Source organism: Bos taurus, chromosome X (genome assembly GCF_002263795.3).
Source record: "Bos taurus isolate L1 Dominette 01449 registration number 42190680 breed Hereford chromosome X, ARS-UCD2.0, whole genome shotgun sequence".
Lineage (NCBI taxonomy): Eukaryota > Metazoa > Chordata > Mammalia > Artiodactyla > Bovidae > Bos > Bos taurus.
The window spans coordinates 91530418-91550893 of record NC_037357.1 but is presented as its reverse complement, the minus strand read 5'-3'; the positions used below and the strand labels follow the sequence as shown (position 1 = coordinate 91550893).

General features: G+C 40.4%; 1 protein-coding gene across 6 annotated transcripts in view; it reads left to right on the top strand.

The window, feature by feature from the left end:
• FAM120C (family with sequence similarity 120C) overlaps window positions 1-20476 on the top strand; it is a 145520-nt gene that overhangs the window by 107136 nt on the left and 17908 nt on the right. For 3 of the 6 annotated variants that reach the window (XM_024988789.2, XM_024988788.2, XM_059883785.1), the window contains 4 exons: window positions 1142-1340; window positions 6523-6661; window positions 7048-7105; window positions 10639-15487. In XM_024988789.2, coding sequence (XP_024844557.1) covers window positions 1142-1340; window positions 6523-6661; window positions 7048-7105; window positions 10639-10890 — 648 coding nt within the window. In that variant the 3' untranslated portion in view covers window positions 10891-15487. Of the gene's footprint in view, window positions 1-1141; window positions 1341-6522; window positions 6662-7047; window positions 7106-8534; window positions 8578-10638; window positions 15488-16915; window positions 19636-20476 lie in introns of those variants that run through there. The other 3 variants (XR_009493573.1, XR_009493574.1, XM_024988790.2) reach the window with 2 other exon arrangements.

Here is a 20476-nt window from a genome sequence, read left to right as displayed (position 1 = left end):
GGGAGGGAAGTAGGAGGAGGGTTCAGGATGGGAACACGTGTACACCCGTGGCGGATTCATGTTGATGTATGGCAAAACCAATACACTATTGTAAAGTAATTAGCCTCCAATTAAAATAAATAAATTTATATTAAAAAAAAACAAAATCATGTTGGGAAGAGTTTGTTTTTTTTTTTATAATGGGGCTTCAAGTTTTCATATTCCTTTTTTTTGCCCTGAGTTATTTTTTCCCCATGAAATGAATGCTCAGATATATTATATGCCTTTCCCCTCATTCTTAGAATTTCATTTCACTTATTTACAAAAATTAAGTCATTTTTTCAAATGATATTTTTTGTAAAGGAACTATTTTATAAATAGAAGAGGGTATTAAAATAGCTCACAGAGTAAAAGCAGGGGATATTTTTTGCAATAAAGCCTTGGGAAAGATGAAAGAAGGCAAGGGAAAGGAGCCCTTACTTTCTTCTTTGTCCATTTTTGGGAAATACGCTGAGAGAGAAGAGGCTAGCAAACTACAGAAAGATTTTTTTAAATTTGAATTTTTATTCCACTAAAATTTTTTGAAACATGGCCACATTCATTCATTTACATATTGTCCATGACTGCTTTCATATTACAGTGGCAGAGTCAGGTAGTTGTGACAGAAACAGTATGGCCCTTTTCAGAACAAGCTTGCTGACCTCTTGATTAGAGGCATGGACTTCTCCTGGATAGAGGTCATGATCTCTGATCCTGAGTATGAGGGAGAAGGTTAAAAGGGTTTGTATGTGTCAAGTTTGTTCTCTCTTTACATAATTCTATTACCTCCCCCTTAAAAAATAACCTAGCCTATTGCTGGCTGTGTGATCGGGCATTACTAAATACTCGTTGTATTTGTCTTTCTTGACCTAATCATGGTGCCTCATAAGCCCTTGGTCAGAACTAGTATGATGGTAGTTTGGCATCATGCAAAGAATGGGAGCTTTGTTGTCAGGCAGGCTTCCCTGAGTATGTTACCTTGAGCCATTTAACTCCAGGTCATGATTCCATTCATGGGAATAGACTTGTGAGTTTCTACATAGACCGCCCAATACTGTGCCTGAAACATAGGAGAAGTTTTAAAAATTGCAGCTGCTATTATTACTCTGTTCTTCATTTGAAGGCTGACCTGGCAACCAAAGTGGAGAAGATGAGACAGAGCATACTTGAAGGAGTCAACATGAACCATCCACCGCCTTCTCTGCTTCCATCACCTACCTTCGTGCCTCCCATGGTGCCCTCTCTCTACCCTGTTTCACTTTACCCCCGAGCCATGGGCCCAGTGCCACCTCCCCCTCAAGGAAGGAGCCGGGGGTTTGCAGGTCAGTACCTAAGAATAAGGTGTGTGTCAGTGTCAATCTATTTCATAATAACCCATCCAGTAATTATTGCCAGTTACAAAATCAGCAGTTTCGTGTATATCTTATCTCATTTACGGTCTGTGCTGTAGTGTGGTTTGAAGAGTAGCTTATTGAAATGGAGGGGTGTAGCCTGGAGAAGAAAGCCCACTGACTTCCCAGACTACTCTCCATGGAAGTTATTAGTCCCTAAGGTTTTGACTTATGAAGTAACTGATGTAGAAACCAAGAGTCACATTTTACTTTTGAGAACTGCAGTTCATGTGAACTGGGTCTTCATGGTTGCTGGTTAGCTCACTCATTCCCCATAGACAGGTGTACACAGGAACTTGCAGAAAGAGCAGTGGGAAGTCAGTAAATGCCTAGTGTCAGCAAACAACCATAGCTTGATATGCCCATTTCCACTCTGAGAGTAGACCTAACACATTTCCAGAAGCATAGAGAGAAATAAGTCACAGTCTGTACCCTCTAGGGGGTTGCGTTTTAGTGAAGAAAGCAAATACATACATACACATGTGGATCCACATATAAATATACTGGGTTAGCCAAAAAGTTCCTTCATTTTTAAAGTTAAAAAACACAGTTTTCATTTTCACCATGAACTTCATTGAACAAGAATTCATCATTTTGTTCCATTACCTTCTGCCATTTTTCAGGCAACTTCATAATTGCATCTTCCCAAAACTTTTTTTTTTTTTGCAAAGAATAGTTCCAGGTGTCTTTGATAGTCTTCCAAAGAATTGAAATTTTTTCCATTAGGAGAATTTTGTAAAGACTAAAATAAGTGGAAATCTGAAGGTGCAGTGTCTGGTGAATACGGTGAATGAATCAGAACTTTGCAGCCAAGCTGTAACAGTTGTTGCCTGATCATCAAAAAACATATATCCTTGCACTATCCTGATGGAAGATTTTGCATTTTCTGTTGACTAATTCTGGATGCTTTTTATTGGGTGCTGCTTTCAGTTGATCTAATTGGGAGCAGTACTTGTTGGAATTAATTGTTTGGTTTCCCAGAAGGAGTTCATAATAGAAGACACCCTTCCAATCCCACCATATACACAACGTCACCTTCTTCAGATGAAGACTGAACTTTGATGTGGTTGGTGGTGGTTCATTTCACTTACTGCATGATCTCTTCCATTCCACATTATTGTCCAGTATCCACTTTTAATTATCCATCACAATGAAACGTTTTCATTACGTTTAAGTAGAGAATCATAAGCAGAATTATAGTCAAGAAGGTTTTCCCTTAACTTTTGTGGAAGCCCAACATCAAAGTGATGAACATAACCAAGCTGGTGCAAATGATTTTCAACATTTGATTTGAATATTTTGAGTATATCAGCTATCTCCCACATGGTGTAACATTGACTGTTCTCAATGTCTCAGTTTGATCCCAATCAACTTCAACTGGTCTACCTGACTCTGGAGCATTGTCCAGTGAGAAATCTCTAGTACAAAATTTCTCAAACCACTTCTGATGTGTTCGATCAGTCACAGCACCTTCTCCATACACTGCACAAAATTTTTTTTTTTTTTTTTGCATTTCAGTTGCGTTTTTACCTTTCTTTTTTAAATAAATGCACCCTGATAACCACCTGACCTGCCTCTTGAGAAACCTATATGCAGGTCAGGAAGCAACAGTTAGAACTGGACATGGAACAACAGACTGGTTCCAAATAGGAAAGGAGTATGTCAAGGCTATATATTGTCACCCTGCTTATTTAACTTATATGCAGAGTACATCATGAGAAACGCTGGGCTGGAAGAAGCACAAGCTGGAATCAAGATTGCTGGGAAAAATATCAATAATCTCAGATATGCAGGTAACTGCGCCCCTATGGCAGAAAGTGAAGAAAAACTAAAAAGCCTCTTGAGGAAAGTGAAAGAGGAGAGTGAAAAATTTAGCTTAAAGCTCAACATTCAGAAAACGAAGATCATGGCATCCAGTCCCATCACTTCATGGGAAATACATGGGGAAACGGTGGAAACAGTGTCAGACTTTATTTTTTTGGGCTCCAAAATCACTGCAGATGGTGATTGCAGCCATGAAATTAAAAGATGCTTACTCCTTGGAAGGAAAGATATGACCAAACTAGACAACATATTAAAAAGCAGAGACATTACTTTGCCAGTAAAGGTCTGTCTAGTCAAGGGTATGGTTTTTCCAGTGGTCATGTATGGATGTGAGAGTTGGACTCTGAAGAAAGCTGAGCGCCGAAGAATTGAGGCTTTTGAACTGTGGTGTTGGAGAAGACTCTTGAGAGTCCCTTGGACTGCAAGGAGATCCAACCAGTCCATCCTAAAGGAGATTAGCCCTGAGTGTTCATTGGAAGAACTGATATTGAAGATGAAACTCCAATACTTTGGCCACCTGATGTGAAGAGCTGACTCACTGGAAAAGACCCTGATGCTGGGAAAGACTGCAATTCATGGGGTCGCAAAGAGTCAGACACGACTGAGTGACTGAACTGAACTGAACTGAAGCGCTACTAGAGCCATCTTACAAAAAAAAAAAAAAAACCTTTTGACCAACACAGTATATATACACACATGTATGAATAAATTATGGTGTGGCTTAATGACAAACAAGCACTCTTGCTTAGGTAGGTCAGGTACTGATCCTGATAATTCAAACAACCTTTTTCCCTGGTGAAACAGTATTTTAATGGGGACATTTTAACATGAAATGTCAAGATTCTGTGATGGGGTGAGAGTGGTATGGTTGAAGTGTGTGCTGTGTATTGCTCATCACTTTAAAAATAGTAAAGCTTGGAAGTTGAAATTTGTCTTAAATTTAGGGTCACAAAATTCAACATGGATGTTTTAGTTCAAGGATGTGCCTAGGTGAGCAGTGTAAATGTCTGCTCAGTTCACTTAGGTCATGATTAGGTCTCACAAACCAGGGAGCCAACCCTTCATTCCATCCTTTGAAGATGTTTTTACAGATGCCTGCTCTCATTCTTTACATGCTGATTTTATTGTGTCTCAGAAGACAGCTTTAATTAAGGCCAAGTTCTCAGAAGGTCCTCACCATTGTCCCAGCTCCCAGTGATAAAACTTAGTCTCCAGTTACTGGTGGCTCATGAGGAGCCTCCTGCCTTCTTAAAGGCCACAATAGGATCCCCAAATGCAAGTCTTTCTTGCCCTCTTAGGATTGGCTAGTCACCTAGTTCCTTAGACTCCCATTTTTATATAAATGAGGGGCTCTTTGCTAACAACCTGCTAAGTGAGTGAAGAGTTATTAATATTTGGGTTTTTCCATAAAATAAAGTTAAAGGCTTACTAACATTCCCTATCTTATGAAAGCTTTCTTTTGTGCCAAATTTCAGACCTGAGCTGTGCTTGTGAGCTCGCACACAGAGTTGGAATTTCCTGTTTTAAGATGATATGCTATCTTGTCTTTAATTGCTTCTGGTTTTAAACTGTTACTGTTCTTACTTTGTAATCATAAATCACTGTTAGTTTGTTGTTGTTTAGTCACTAAGTTGTGTCAGCTCTTTGCGACCCCATAAATTGCAGCACACCAGGCTTCCCTGTCCTTCAGTGTCCCCCAGAGTTTGCTCAGACTCATGCCCATTGAGTCAGTGATGCCATCCAACCATCTCATTCTGTCTCCCCTTCTTCTGCCCTCAATCTTTCCCAGCATCAGGGTCTTTTCCAGTGAGTTGGCTGTTCGCATCAGGTGGCCAAAGTATTGGAGCTTCAGCATCAGTCTTTCCAATCAATATTCAGGACTGATGTCCTTTAGGATTGACTGGTTTGATCTCCTTGCTGTCCAAGAGACCCTCAAAAGTCTTCTCCAGCACAATTCGAAAGCATCAATTCTTCATTAAATTGTTAGTTTAATTTCATTATTTTTTGTTGTTTGGTTGTTTGACTAATCCTCCAGTGTGTAGTGACATGCATTTGAATCAAAAGTAGTTTTGGCCAGTTACATGAGGATGTATAAATTCATGTATCATTTCAGTTCAGTTCAGTTGGTCAGTCGTGTACAACTCTTTGCCACCCCATGGACTGCAGCATGCCAGGCCTCTCTGTAAATCACCAACTCCCAGAGTTGGTGACTCAAACTCGTGTCCATTGAGTCGGTGATGCCATCCAACCGTCTCATCCTCTGTCATCCCCTTCTCCTCCTGCCCCCAATCCCTCCCAGCATCAGGGTCTTTTCCAATGAGTCAAATCTTCCATGAGGTGGCCAAAGTATCGGAGTTTCAGCTTTAGCATCATTCCTTCCAAAGAACACCCAGGGCTGATCTCCTAATTTAGAATGGACTGGTTGGATCTCCTTGCAATCCAAGGAACTCTCAAGAGTCTTCTCCAACACCACAGTTCAAAAGCATCAATTCTTCGGCACTCAGCTTTCTTTATAGTCCAGCTCTCACATCCATACATGACTACTGGAAAAACCATAGCTTTGACTAGACGGACCTTTGTTGTCAAAGCAACGTCTCTGCTTTTTAATATCCTGTCTAGGTTGGTCATAACTTTTCTCCCAAGGAGTAAGCATCTTTTAATTTCATGGTTGCAGTCACCATGTGCAGTGATTTTGGAGCCCAAATAAATAAAGTATGCCACTGTTTCCACTGTTTCTTTATCTATTTGCCATGAAGTGATGGGACCAGATGCCATGGTCTTAGTTTTCTGAATGCTGAGCTTTAAGCCAACTTTTTCACTCTCCTCTTTTACTTTCATCAAGAGGCTTTTTAGTTCTTCACTTTCTGCCATAAGGGTGGTGTCATCTGCATATCTGAGGTTATTGATATTTCTCCCGGAAATACATGAATACATGTGTACATGAAATAAATTCATTTCCTGCTTTAAAAGGTAGTTTGGGCCTATAATTTTCCAATAGCTAGATCTTAAGACCTCATTCTCTCTCCACAAATATTGAATGCCTACTGTGTATAGGTTCTGTAGTTGAAAAATGAATTAGGCCCACCCCACTTGCTAAGTGGATGTATGTAGATTTTCAACCCCTTCCTCTGAAATTTGCTTCCACCATGACCCTTTGTTGTTATCACAGTCTTTTTATCATAGAGAAATGGAAAAATACATAGAGTAGGTGGGCTGTGGATCTTTTATTCCACCTCTTATCCTACCTTGCACTTGCCATTCACTGCTGCCATTGTTCCTCTCTTTCTAGGACTCCATCCAATCCCACCCCAAGGAGGAAAACTGGAGATTGCTGGGATGGTTGTAGGCCAGTGGGCTGGCAGCAGATCCTCCAGGGGGCGAGGCTCCTTTGGCATGCAAGTGGTTTCTGTCGGTGGGCCAGGAAAGGGGTATGTATTTGAATAGGTTGGTATAAGCTTGTATCAATCGAGGTGCTCTTGGGAAAATGCCCAGCTATTGAACCCTTTTATTAACGTAAGAGGCATGAACTAACTTTGCATTTTTAAAGCCAGTTTTCAGTTGAGTTCAGTAAACATATAATAAATGCCCTGCCTTGAAACAGTCTTTCCCCTAGAGGGGGACTTGGGACACAGGACAATTCAGTATAACATAGAAGTGACAGATATAGGTTTACACTGGTAACACAGAGGAGAGGCATCTAACCTAAGAGGGTCAAACTTGCTAGTGGAGGTGAGTAGTTAATTAAGTGAAAATGGAGGTATGGGCTTTATGTGTTCCTCATGATCACTTTCCCCCCTCCCCTAACTTTCTCAAGGCATGGAAAAGAACAGACTGGTAGAGGAGCCAAAGGACACAAAAAAGGAAATAAACAAGTAAGTACCTTTTTGAGATGATCTACCTCTTCTGTTTTTTTGTTGTTGTTGTTTGCAAGAGATCACATCAGGCATGGAAACCTGGGAGCTTTCGTAGCTTCTCCCAGCATTTGATTTCATCTGCCTACTCTCTAGCAGTCTTTTGAGGGTTAACCTGCCCAGGCTGTTCCCACAGGGCTGCAGAGTGTTATCCTTTTCCCTGAGTGAGGCCACAAAATAGAAACCTGGTACTGTGTCCTAAAGACCTGCACTTAGCAAAGCATTACTACATGAACCATAAGGAGGCCAAAGTGAAATTAACAGTGGGATTCCAACAGCACACCTCAGTTTCTGTGGTGCTACCAGAGATGCTTAGAAAATTGGACTTTTGCCTTTGCTGATGATGGGAGAGGAGGAGGCACTGCCATTCTGCTTATTCTTGATGGTTCAGAATGGTCTGAGACTCACTGGTCTTCAAATTCACTGGTCCCCCATCCCCCTGTAGAGATCCAAAATCTTGTACTGGCTTCAGACCGCTGGGCTCCTCATAGCATAGTAACTATCATGTCTTAAGTGCCTGCATTCTCCAAAGGCCTCTACTAGACATTTTACATGTGGTTTCTAATCCTCACAAAGGTCGTTGATGAGACCATACTGCAAGGCCATTTTATCATCAGTCCTCAATTCCAGCTCAGCTCTCATGTATATAGCCAGCACTCATTGCATCCATGTTACTCCCATTTTCTAATGTTTTCGCAAGGAATACAAATTTGCTTTAATGTTATTTTGAGTCCAATATGAAACTACAGTGATAAGTCCCCTACACAACGTATTTTGTAATGTACTCCAAAGCCAGAAAGCAATGACTTTGGGTTTTTCCAAAGCTTCTCAGCTTTTTCCAGAAACTGCTCAGTAAGGGAAAAGGGATTGCACTGTGCAGGAACAGATCACTCGGGTTGTCTCCCATAAGGTAGTACCCTATAAGATAGCCCTTTCATAAGGTTGGAGAAGGGAATGGCAAACCAATCCAGTATTCTTGCCTGGAAAATCCCATGGACAGAGGAGCCTGGTGGGCTACAGTCCATAGGGTCACAAAGAGTCGAACATGACTGAGCACACATACACATACACATACACATACACAAGGTAGTACAGCCTTGATGAATTCACCATGATTCAGGGACTGATCAGTAGGCATACAGCCTAAAAAACTTGATATCTTTGGTGCAATCATAGTGGATCCATCTTTCAGTAGTTGGCTCACATTAACCAACATCACAGAAATAGCTTTGTGGATATGGCTAAAGGAGTGGGGGAGGGGACGAGAAGGGAGAAGGTGAAAGGTAAAGTACTAATTTACAGTGGAAAGAAATAATTATCACAATATATTGTATACTTTTTCCTAGTCACTCTTATAAATACATGTATTTATTATTCCCATTTTAAACAGGAGAAAACTGAGGCTCAGAAGAATGAAGCATCTTGACCATCAAGTTAGTATTAGAGTTGGCATTCTAGCTTGAGCTGACTGATTCCAAAGCCCTGTACTGTGCTAATTCTGATACAGTATAACAACTGTAATTGTTAGACAAGATTCATACCTAGGCCTGCCTGACTCTTATATGCATGCTCTTAACCATGTCTAATCAGAGCTTTCTTTCTCTAAGAGCAAGCTGCCAAGGAGGCCATGGTATCAGAAGTTTGCCCGAGGGTGTGGAATCAGAACAATAATATTAGCTACCAATTATTGAGTTCTTACAGCATGCCAGACGCCACCATGCTTTACATGGTGTGTGTCATTGAATCCTTATATGAACCTGTGATATAGATATTATTCTCTCTTATTTATGGATACCTAGTTTATGGATATTCTCTCTGGTTTATTTGATATCTAGTTAATATATACTATTCAGTTCAGTCACTCAGTCGTGTCAGACTCTGCAACCCCATGGACTGCAGCATGCCAGACTTCCTTGTGCATTACCAACTCCTGGAGCTTGCTCAAACTCATGTCCATCGAGTCAGTGATACCATCCAACCATCTCATCCTCTGTCATATACTATTATTCTCTTCTAGATGGGGAAACTAGGGGTGAAAAAGGAATGATAGATGATCTTAAATTCCTCTTAGCTAAGATTTCTGGGGGTACTATTACCTACTTTAGAGGTACCCTGGCCAAGGAAATCCTTACATTGACTTTGTTTGTAGCTAAGGCATCTTCCCATCTGAGATAATTGTTCCAGTTTATTAAATATTCCATTACAGTCCTATCTTCATGAGATTATTTCTAGGTCAGTGGAGTTTTGTGTATTCTCAAATTCTTCAGTCCCGTATTTATTATGTTTTTATTTCTTTGTTGACTCACATGGCTAATTCCTTCCATTACTAGTTTCGTCTTATTTCCAGGTTCTTGAGAAGAACTTCACAGTAACCTCTATGTTGTATAGGTATTGGAGACAAATGATCTAGCATTGAATCTGGTAGTGCCACTTACCAGTTTTGTAACTTTGGGCAAGTTACTTACCCTCTCTGTGCCCTAGTTCCCTCATCTATAAAAATGAAAGAATTGGTATCTACTTCAGAATTATTCTGAGTGTTAAATGAGGTAATATAGTGAAGTATTTAACATAGAACCTGGTACATGGGAAGTGCTCAATAAATATTGGTAGTTATTATCTATAATGACCACATATTCAATGGGCATTAGATTTCCATTATGTATGGTGTCAGTGGAAAGAACATGTCTTTGGAATAAAACAGACTTGGATGCAAATCTGGGTATGCCAATGGCCTTGAGCAAGTCATTTTACTTTTTTGAGCCTCATTTGTCTTTCTTATCTGTGAAACCAACATCAGAATACCTGGCATGTCCAACCACTTAATAATCAGAAACTCCTATTATTCCTAATAATACTCATTGGGAGCCAATACTGTACTTCAAGGTCATGCAGTTCATGGCATTAGCATTTCAGGAGCAGTTACCATTGCTGAAATTAAAACCAAGTGATTGTTTTTAGTTATGAAAGATACTGTGAAATATTGCACATAGATCTTATTGTTTGTTTTCTTTTCCTTTCATTTACAAACCCAGCTGTCAGTATTGGATGGCTGCATGGAAGTTAAGAGAATAAACTTTAGAGACTGACTGACCTGGAGTGGAATCTTGGCCCCACTACTTTCTACTTGTATCTCCTTAAGCAAGTTACTTTAATCTTTTTGAGCCTCAGCTTCCTCATCTGTAAATGGGATGTCATAATATCTACCATTTAAGGTGCCTTTTAGCATTTGAAAAAATACATTGTAAAACTTGGTAAATAGTAGCTGGGCCATTATTGTGTTGTTGTCATTGCCATTAGATTCGAGTTAGATCCTTTTGTTGTCACCCTAAGTTCTCCAGACAGTGTCAGAGTGTACTAGGTGCTAACAAGCTTTGGGCTTTCTGGTGTTTTTTAAGAGCTGAAGCAGTTTCCACAGGCTAGCTTATAAACATGCTTGGGAAGGATCAGCTAGTTTTGGGATTACCATTCCTACTGACTATCTCTGTTTTTGACAGAGCTCTTCAGATGGAGTTTCTAAATCCCTGGAGCCTCAACAAGGTCGGTCTAGCTCACAGGTAGATGGAAACAGTGGCACATTGATCAAGGAAGAGAAGAATGATCATCTTCCATCTCCATCACAGTCTGCCTTATCCAGAGACAACAGTGTGTGTAATAACGGTAACCGGTACTTCCCTGGGAAGAATGGCGAGAAGAACCACTTACAAGAGCAAAAGCTAGGAACTGTGACACAACAGAAAGAGGAGTAACAAGCAAGAAGATGGCTTCAGCAGATCAGGAAGAGGGGAAAACCTATACTTCTCTGATTGTAGGCCTAAGTTAGAGGAGGACATGAAATGCTTATCCTAGTTTTGTTCAGGATTTTGATGAGGGTGTTCTTTGGTATCCATCTTTTCCCCTTCCCTGTCTTTTTCTGGGCTTCCAGACTCAGCAGTCTGTTTCTAGAGAAGCTCTGATCAAATATGAATGACAACAAGACTAGTTCCTATTCTCAAATTGAATATATAGTGCCAATATTGTCTTTACCTCCCCTGGGAGGCTATTAAGGCACAGACTATTGGGTATCATCACACAAGGACCTACAGAAAAGTCTAGCTTTGGTTTTCTGAGTCTTTATTATGATGTTCATTTACAAAACCCATGGGAAAGTGGATACAGCTACTTATGGCTTCCTAACGTGGTTTTTTCTTTATGAACTGGTAGGGCCTTCATATATAATCAGTATCCACATCCTTCTAACTCTTTTCCCCATTCACCTATGCCAGGGATTTGTACTACCGCCTCTAGCTCTGGCCTGACAATCAGATAGGTAGATGTTTTCAGGGAAGTGAGGTAGTATTGGTTATTTTTTTTATTCTTTTTTTAATTTTATACACTTAAAATAACTACCAATGGCCTTTGTACTGGGGGATTCAAGTGAGTCGAAAAAGTACTGGGCAGATTTTTCCTGCCTCTGAACTAAAGCATTATTTGTAAAATAGAAGATGTGGTGCAGTTCACCCACTCCCTGCAAGGGTGGGAATCAATGTAATTAAATGATGTTCTAAAGGGAACTCAAAAGACTGTGTGCGTGCGTGCGTGTGTGTGTGTGTGTGTCTGTGTTCGGATGTTTGGGTGGATGTATATATGAATGTGTGTATCTATATGCATACACATACCCTTTATATAAAGAGACAGATCTATTTATCTATATATATTTTATATATATATATATAAATATATGTGTATGTATGTATATATAAATATATATATGTTGTGTGTATGTGTATATATATATATATATATATGCACACACATACATACATGATGATGTCCCAGAAGATTTACTGAATTTCCCAGAAATGCTTCCACTGCTATGGAGTGGTGGGTTTCAGAAGACCACATTTTAAAAATCCTTACTAAGTCGTAGCCCATCACAATTACAAGAAGATGGGCTTCTCTAAGCAGACAAAAAGTACTTTCCAGAGATTGCCTGTTCAGAACAACAAACAGTTGGATTGTTACAAGCTTAATCTTGATCAGAGTCCTCACATCCCCTATGGTAAAAACAGGAGATTGGAGTAGGATTGGGAAGAGTTGGGCATTTTCTTATGAAGGAGCAGCCTGGTTGGGAGAGAGAAGGGGGGTGGAAGGTAATTACCAGGGCTTGCAGCCAGTTTGGGGAAATCTTATCTGAAACTCTAGCATCAAACTGGCCTTAGGCTAGAATTGATTGCCATGCATCCCTGAAGGACAGTGGGTAGGGAAGTGTGAGGAAATCGACAATTTGATTTTACATGCCTAGATTGTTTCATTTATTCATTGACATTTTGACTACTGGATCTTTTCATTTGCTTTGCAAGGAAGACTTCAGAGGACTCTGGCCTGGGCCAACAGGGATGTTCTATGAAAGGTTCCCGGCCCCCAGGTAAGATCAGAATCTGCCCAGGACAAAGAGTCTGTTACTCTTTGCCAGAAATACTCTTGAGACAACCTTGCACTTCCAGTTTCCCTCCTCAGCAGCCTAAGTATAAGGGATGGGAACATGACTTGCAACAGATTAGCATGTGTCTTCATTCAGGAATTGAGGCTTTTAGCCTCATACACCTCCTTTTGGGCTTTGTAATATTCTTGCCCAAGAAGTACCATTTCTACAGGAACACAACTGACTAGACTTCTAGCAGGGTCCTCTCTCTTTTTGAAAAACCTCATGCGCCTTAACCCAGAGCAGGTCCTTGGTGACATTTTTCCAGACAACCAGAAAGGTGTTTGCTTACTGCCCACTTACAGTAAGTGTATCATCATGAAAGATTAAAGATGTCTCAGACTGTTTTATCCTAGTCTGGCCCAGTTTAAGAGAACCCACAGTTTGCAGAGGTGGGGAGGTCTAGAATGCCTCTTCCCCTACCCAGACACTTCTTACATAAGCCAGAGCAGGATGACAAGAATGCATACCCAGGCAAATGTAACCAGTGATAAAGTGTACAAAAGCTTCCTCTATGGAATTGGCTCCCCTAGTTTTCCCCGCTCTTCTCCTAGCCTGCCCAGCCTTTCACAACATCTTGACGGTTAGGACTTCTGTTTCCAGCAAGAGAAGGATTTAATAGCGAACTTACATGACTTGGAAATTTCTTTCTGGAACCACAGAGGGAGGAATCCTTTGGAGCTCTAAAGGTAACCAGAATCACCGAGCTGTGTTAACTAGCTAGCTAGCTCTATTTTCTATTAGGAACTACTTGGAGTTATATGGAAAGGTATTTTCTTCAGCTGCTGTTTCTGTGAATCTTGAATCTATTTGATACGATCAAATGACAGTATTGTTAACTCTCACAGCATTAAGAAGATATATTATTTTGTAGGCATTCACTGTGAGAAGTAAAACAGCTATTTGACAGGGATGATTCCAGTTTGCCAAAAGGCTTGCTTTTCTCCCTTCCACACACCTCCACTTTCTCCTAGCCTGGCCCAGGATGAAACAAGTGACTCACTTCCAACTTTGATTTTTATTTAGATTCAGAATTTTGGGTTTGTAAGGTTACAAGAAAGAACTATAAAGGGCCATAGTCCTATATTTTATCTGCCAAGACATATAATTTAGAAGTCAGAAAGACTAAGGTTTATCACTGGAAGGTTAAGTTTTTCTAGTTTCAAGATCAACTTTTTCTAATTTCTTTCAAATTAGGGAACTGAGTCTGCTCTTTGTTGTGAGTACCACTTGAAGAGACTGTCATCCTTCATTTAAGGTTCAATTTCTGACTATAATGTGGCCTTTCTTGAACAAAGTCATACATCATTTAGGAACCCCCAGGAATGACCCCTTTACTTTGTAAGGCCATAAGCAAAAGCACCCCGGATATATACAGCCACAGATCCTCAAGGACTTGCAGTTCTTGATTTCTGCTGGTGTATCTTGGGGTCAGCCTATAACTCCCACCCTTATTCAGTGGCCAGTCTAGTCTGGACCAGGCCTGATAAAACTTCTGCTCACTTGTACCATTTTCATTCTAAGCCAGTAGGACTTTGGGTAGATTTTAAAACCCAAGAAATGGCACTTGCTTTGGCTAGTGACATTTGATTTTTGTCTGCATCTTGATTTCCTGGCATCATTGGCCAAGTCACATTAACTTGTTTTAATCACTGAGAAAAACAGTCATGTAAGGCATTAGTGTGGTTAAGAAGGGGCTTGGGGAAAGAACGTTTATGTAGGGTAGAAAGAATGTGGAAGTAACTGCTTGGCTATAGAGATCCAGTCCACTGGAACCTTAGAAGGCTTCTGTAAGCATGTCAGTGCTACCCTTTCAGCCTTTAAGACTCCCCACCCCACATTGAAATGACAGTACAAGTAGACCACAGTTTAAGTAGTTAGTTAATTCTACTAAGGTTTAATCATTTTACTTGTTCAGTTCCTAATGCATATTTCCCAAATATGCTTGGGGTTTCAGGGGGTAAGTTCTCACTATTCCATTGTGTGTCACCCTATATTTTTCTCCCTCTTGTGACTTTGGCACCTTCTTTTATTTGACTTTCCATTTTCTTTTCCCTTAGCTTATTGCTATAGTCTGCTGGTGCAGGTAGAGCTCAGTGTACCTATTCCCCTATTACTGCTAATTATCTTCAGGATTGTCAGAGGTTATTTTGCTGTTCTAAGAAAAGAACTTCATATTTTTTTTACAAAACATTTTTTCCAAGGTAAAAGCAAAATAAAATACCCCCTGTGCTAGGGTGCCCACTGCAGCTTTTGACATTGCCCTTGTACTTTTTTATAGATGCTCTCTTTGTCCGTGTTGGTAGTAACTGATGACTAGTGGATTTTCATGTAAATGAAACAAATTACATATTTCAGTTTTTATTAATTGTTCATAACCCCGCCAAAGCTGATGAATTCATTTTAGTTACTTCCCAGAAGATACTTCCTCATCCACCTTTTATTTTATTCTATTCTATTTCTAGAATAACATACTAGGTAAAGAAACTTTAACTACAAGGATTCATTGATTTTTAGTGCTCCCTGATAAATGATGTTATTGACAAAAGTAAAATCTTTCATTGTTTTTTCCTGTGTTAATCTCTCTTCTCCTGTGCTCTTGACAGTGTGTTTAGTGGATGGATAATATGTATTTCTCTTCCAAATTCCCTGCCTTTTTGGCCCAACTCACCACAAAAGCTCCATAGTTTATTAATGTAAGTTTGAATGGATGCTTCTTAGGGGAAACTGCAGGAGTTAAGGAAAGTGTTTCAGAAAGGAATGAAAATGTCTCAGGAGTTGTTCTGTGATGGAAATTGGTCTGGTGTTCTGTTAATGCTGATGGAAAGAAACTTACAGTGCTTAATAAAAGTCTATTCTTTCAGTTAAAAAATGTGAAATAATTTTGGGTGTGTGAAGTTTAATTTCTTTTCCCATTTCTGGACTTTTTTCTGTAAATGGAGGATATACTTGTCTCAATTTAAAAGTGTTACACAGAGACTTAGAAGCCTGTTTGTAGTTGAACATTAGGGCAAGGGAGCCAGTACAAGAATCATTAAAAGGAAAGGCATATTTTTTCATATAAATTTATTTATTTTAATTGGAGGTTAATTACTTTACAATATTGTATTGGTTTTGCCATACATCAACATGAATCTGCCACAGGTGTATACGTGTTCCCCATCCTGAACCCCCCTCCCACCTTCCTCACTGTACCATCCCTCTGGGTCATATTTAGCTTCCTGCTGAACTTCTTTATTTGGATGTTCTAAAGGCACCTTTGACTTCACATTTCCCAAACTAAACCTATCTCTCTTCCAAAGCCTACTTCTCTCCATGAGTGACACTACCTTCTACTCAATTGTCTATGCCACAAACCAACCTGGGAGTTATCCTTGATGCATGCCTTTCCCTCATTTCTCAAGTCCAGTTTATGACAAGATCTGTTGGTAACACTCAACCATCTTTCTTTTTCTCACATCTGTCTCTTTTATCTCCCCACTTGCTGTGGTTTAGTTCAGGCCTCCTTATGTCTCACCTGAATTGGTGTAGTTGCTCCTCTGCCTTATTCCTAACCAGGCAACTGTGAGCAAATTTTATGTCTATGTGTATGTACCTTTTTCCAGTGAAAGGGTGTGTACCTTCTTCTATTGCTTAAAGAAGTCTTAAGAAGTTAAGAACCACTGCTTTAATCCATCATGCTTATCAGCTTCCAGAGGAATCTGTCCTGACATGCTACATGCTGCTTCCATGGTGCCTTCATGATCTGGCAGCCTTATTTCCTGCCACCCCAACTTACTCTAGCTACACTAAAGCGCATCCTACACATTACACTGTTAATATCCATTTCTTCTCATTTGCTTATATCATTTCCTAGAATCCCTCTCTCTCCTTGTCTCTGGTGCAGTGTCAACTTTTCCCTCCAGATTCAGCTCATGTCTTTTGGGTTCTTTTCCTGATCCCTTACTGGGGTCCCTGTACAGACTCACCATAGCCAGTCCCTGTAGCACTTCACTGCATCTCTGCCACTAGACTAAACTTGAACAACTTTGTCTTGGCATCTACCACCGTGCATGCACTTAGAAATGTTTGATGACTAAATTAAGGACAGCTAAAACACGTTTGAAAATGTTACATGGTGCAAAACAGATTGTAGATTTTTGAGGCAGAGGATGTGTTAGTGACAAAATGCAGGAAGATTGAATATGAATGTTCATCACTGAATGCTGTTCATTTAAATGTGCTTTTAAATGGGGCTCTTAAAAAAAAAAAAAAAAAGAATCCTGACTTCCCTGGTGGTTCAGTGGTAAAGAATCTACGTATCAATGCAGGACACAGATTCCATCCCTGATCGGGAAAATCCCACATGCTACAGAGCAACCAAGTTCATGCGCCACAACTATTGAGCCTGTGCTCTAGAGCCTGGGAGCTGCAACTACTGAAGCTCATGTACCCTAGAGCCAGTACTCCACAACAACAACAGAGACCACCGAAATGAGAAGCCTGCACACCTCAACTAAAGAGTATCCCCTGCTCACCGCAACTAGAGAAAAGCTTGCACAGCAGTGAAGACCCAGCACAGCCAAAAATAAAAATAAAATTTTAAAGAGTTAAAATAAAAAATAAAAAAATTAAAAAAGAGTTCTGAGTCATCTTTGAGCAATAGACTGATGCTTAAAGCAGAATCTGAAGCCAGGACTCTAGAGTAGATTCTTACTTTACTGCTTCTGCTAAGTGTTGCTAGCTAGGCTTGACCTCCATGACTGCTCTGTGCCCTGTGTGTACAGGTTGTAGAAGGAAACAGCTGAGCCTAAAGGCAAGCATTAGAGGTTACTGAAGTTTGTAAACACTTTCCCTTAAATGAAAACTCGTTTGTAAAACTTTGTTTTATAGTTGGTTCATTATGGCTATAGATGTCTTTTCCTAACCTTTGTTCTCTAGGTGTTGGGTCTCAGAATTTGATAGTGGGAGCCTTGATAATCTGTTCATCTTTTAAACCTTGCTAATAAAGATGAATAAATGTTTACATAGACATCAACTAGTCTAACCAGATGGGCCAAAGAGGTCACTTTTCAGAACCTGTTTTCATATCTAAACTGAGTCACTGCAGACTAATACAGAGCTCATCCTTTTCCCAAAAAAACCTACTATCTCTGCAATACTTTTAGGGTTTGACATCATTAGGAAGGCACAGTGCAATTTAAGAAATAGATTGTTACATCCACCATGGATAGAAGAGTACTTATTCATATAGTGATACATGTGCCTTTCCTTTTTCACTAGTTTCATATTCCTAGGCTTTCCTTTTGTTTTTGTGGTGCTTATAAGGAAAACAGGCAGAATCCAATAAGAAAGTTCTAGTCAGTTGAAAAGACTTTAAAATCAGAAAGTTTCTTGCTGTCATAGGATGAGCAAATGAGGGATTAACCGCAGAAACTGGACATTCAAAATACCTCTCCTAAAAACCAGTCCCACAATCCTATTTTGGCAGAATATGTGAAGAGGAGACCCAGTTTCTAAATGAAGAAACTTTGCCTTTTCTCTCTCATGTTGAAAAGTTGACATATAATGTAGGTAATACTCTGTCCCTTAACTATGCCTTTTTTGACTTTGTATATGTTGAGATATCTTTCGAGGAACATGTGTCAAGCAGGAACCTTGGCATGGATTTGGTTTCAGTTGTTTTAAGGCTTAAGGAAATGCCTTTATTAGCTTTCCAAACTTTTTTTTTTATATATGAATACAACAGACTGAGGAGCTGGATCTTCTGCTGTACTCACATGCCTAAAGCTATCATTACTGTCTTGGACAAAGTGGCAAAAGATAACATAAAATCTTTGTTGTGAATTAGTCAGTAGGGTCTGACACATGCTAACAAGGTTCCTGACTAGTGCCTCAGTATTTCAGCACCTTAAGCATGATAAGGGCTTCCCTGGTGGCTCAGACAGTAAAGCATCTGCCTGCAATACAGGAGACCTGGGTTCAATCCCTGGGTCGGGAAGATCCCCTGGAGAAGGAAATGGCAACCCACTCCAGTACTCTTGCCTGGAAAATTCCATGGACAGAGAAGCCTGGTAGGCTACAGTCCATGGGATCACAAAGAGTCAGACATGACTGAGCAACTCCACTTCAAGCATGATAAAATTCAGTCAACAATAAAGTGAGTGTTTCAACTAGAAAAAAGAATTTAATAGTGGGAAATCTTTACATTTGGCCTTTAAAAGTTACTGTTAACTGAGGACCTATTAGGTACCAAGCATAGGACTAGGTTTCTCAGGTGATGCTAGTGGTAAAGAACATGTCTGCCAACGTAGGAGACATAAGAGACGCGGGTTCAGTCCTTGGGTTGGGAAGATCCCCTGGAGGAGGGCATGGCAACCCACTCCAGTGTTCTTCCCTAGTGAATCCTATGGACAGAGAATCCTGGTGGGCTACAGTCCATGGGGTTGCAGAGTCAGACACTACTAAAGTGACTTAATACAGTACTGAGAGTTAACTTTGGCAGGTTGATAAGGAGTCCAAGCCTAAGGCCCCTTTATGGAGGAGGTAAGCATTCTTTTTCACATTCTTTTGCTATAGACAAATAGGCCTTGTAGGCAGCAGTATTTCTTGTTCAAGGACATGCCTCTTTTTGAGCTTTGGATGTATTTTATGGGGGAAAGTCTGGGTAAAAACTTCCACAGCCTTGGGCTCTGGATTAACCTGTTCCTTCTGACTAATCTAGTGCTGATGTCATCCCAGGATGTATGTTACAGGAAAGGGTCAGCAAAGTTCTCACAGCCTTAAGGTATTTTTTGTCTATTCTCAGATGTATATAAGGCCCTACTTAAATTAGTGAGGTGCGTACTCTTCTGCCCCCTTCTGATATCTATGTCAGAAGCTTTTTCTGTCACTTTCACTTTAAATAAAATCTACACAAAGCTCTGAGTGACTGAGACTGTCTTTGGTCCCAGAGTTAAATCTCCTTCGGAGACCATGAATCCAGCGGCACTGTTCACTGTTTACCAATAAGCTATCATCTTTGGTGCTCGTCCAGGATCTTCAAGACAAGGTAAGGACACTTGGAGTTCTAGTTCTTTTGTTGTCCTAGTAAACACGTTTTCTGCTTTGTTAACTCTACAGTGTGCCTGTGCAAGTGATTGACTGAAAGCCAGAAATGCACAAAACAAGTGCGAAGCGAGAGTAGAGCCCAGTTTGTGTTTCCGTGGCACCTCATAATGACTGAGGGCAGCCCCAAAAGGGGAGCCTGTCAGGGATTTATACTGAACTGGTGATACCCAGAGGCAGCCAACGTCCCTGTGAGGGGAGTAGCCTGAAATGGGTGAAGTGTGTGGACCAAACTTTCCTTTCTTGGTCACCTTTTCCTGGTCTTTTTGACCATTTTGTAACTGCCTGGAGAATTGAAACTACTAACCTAATCTGTCAAATCTAGACTTTCAAGGGACTTGCCATCTATTCTGTTACTGTGTACTATTACTTAGACCTCAAATTTGGATTGATAGTCACAAAGCACCTAGTCTTGCTAGAAGCCAAAAGTTACACCTGGATTGTCTTCATGCACTGCAGACAGGAGCACAGTTGGGAGCTGGGTGGAGCTCTGACTCCAGGAACATTTCTCAGGCTAGAGGTTGTTCCCTTAGCTGCCTGCCTCGGGCCAACAACCTGAAAATGAATCCTTGTTACAGCTGTGCATCTGGTCTATATGGATGGAGGCACTCCATCTGTGGCAACTGTGAGATTTCTGAGGACACAGATTGGGAATTCCAGGATCTGGTCAGATTGGAAGTGTGATGGGCTTCATTTGGTAAGGCTGGCTCTTAGCGGACCAGAGGAGGTTCTCCAGTGGCTTTTGTCTCAACTCCTTAGATATTCTTTCTGTGTAATCTGTGGAA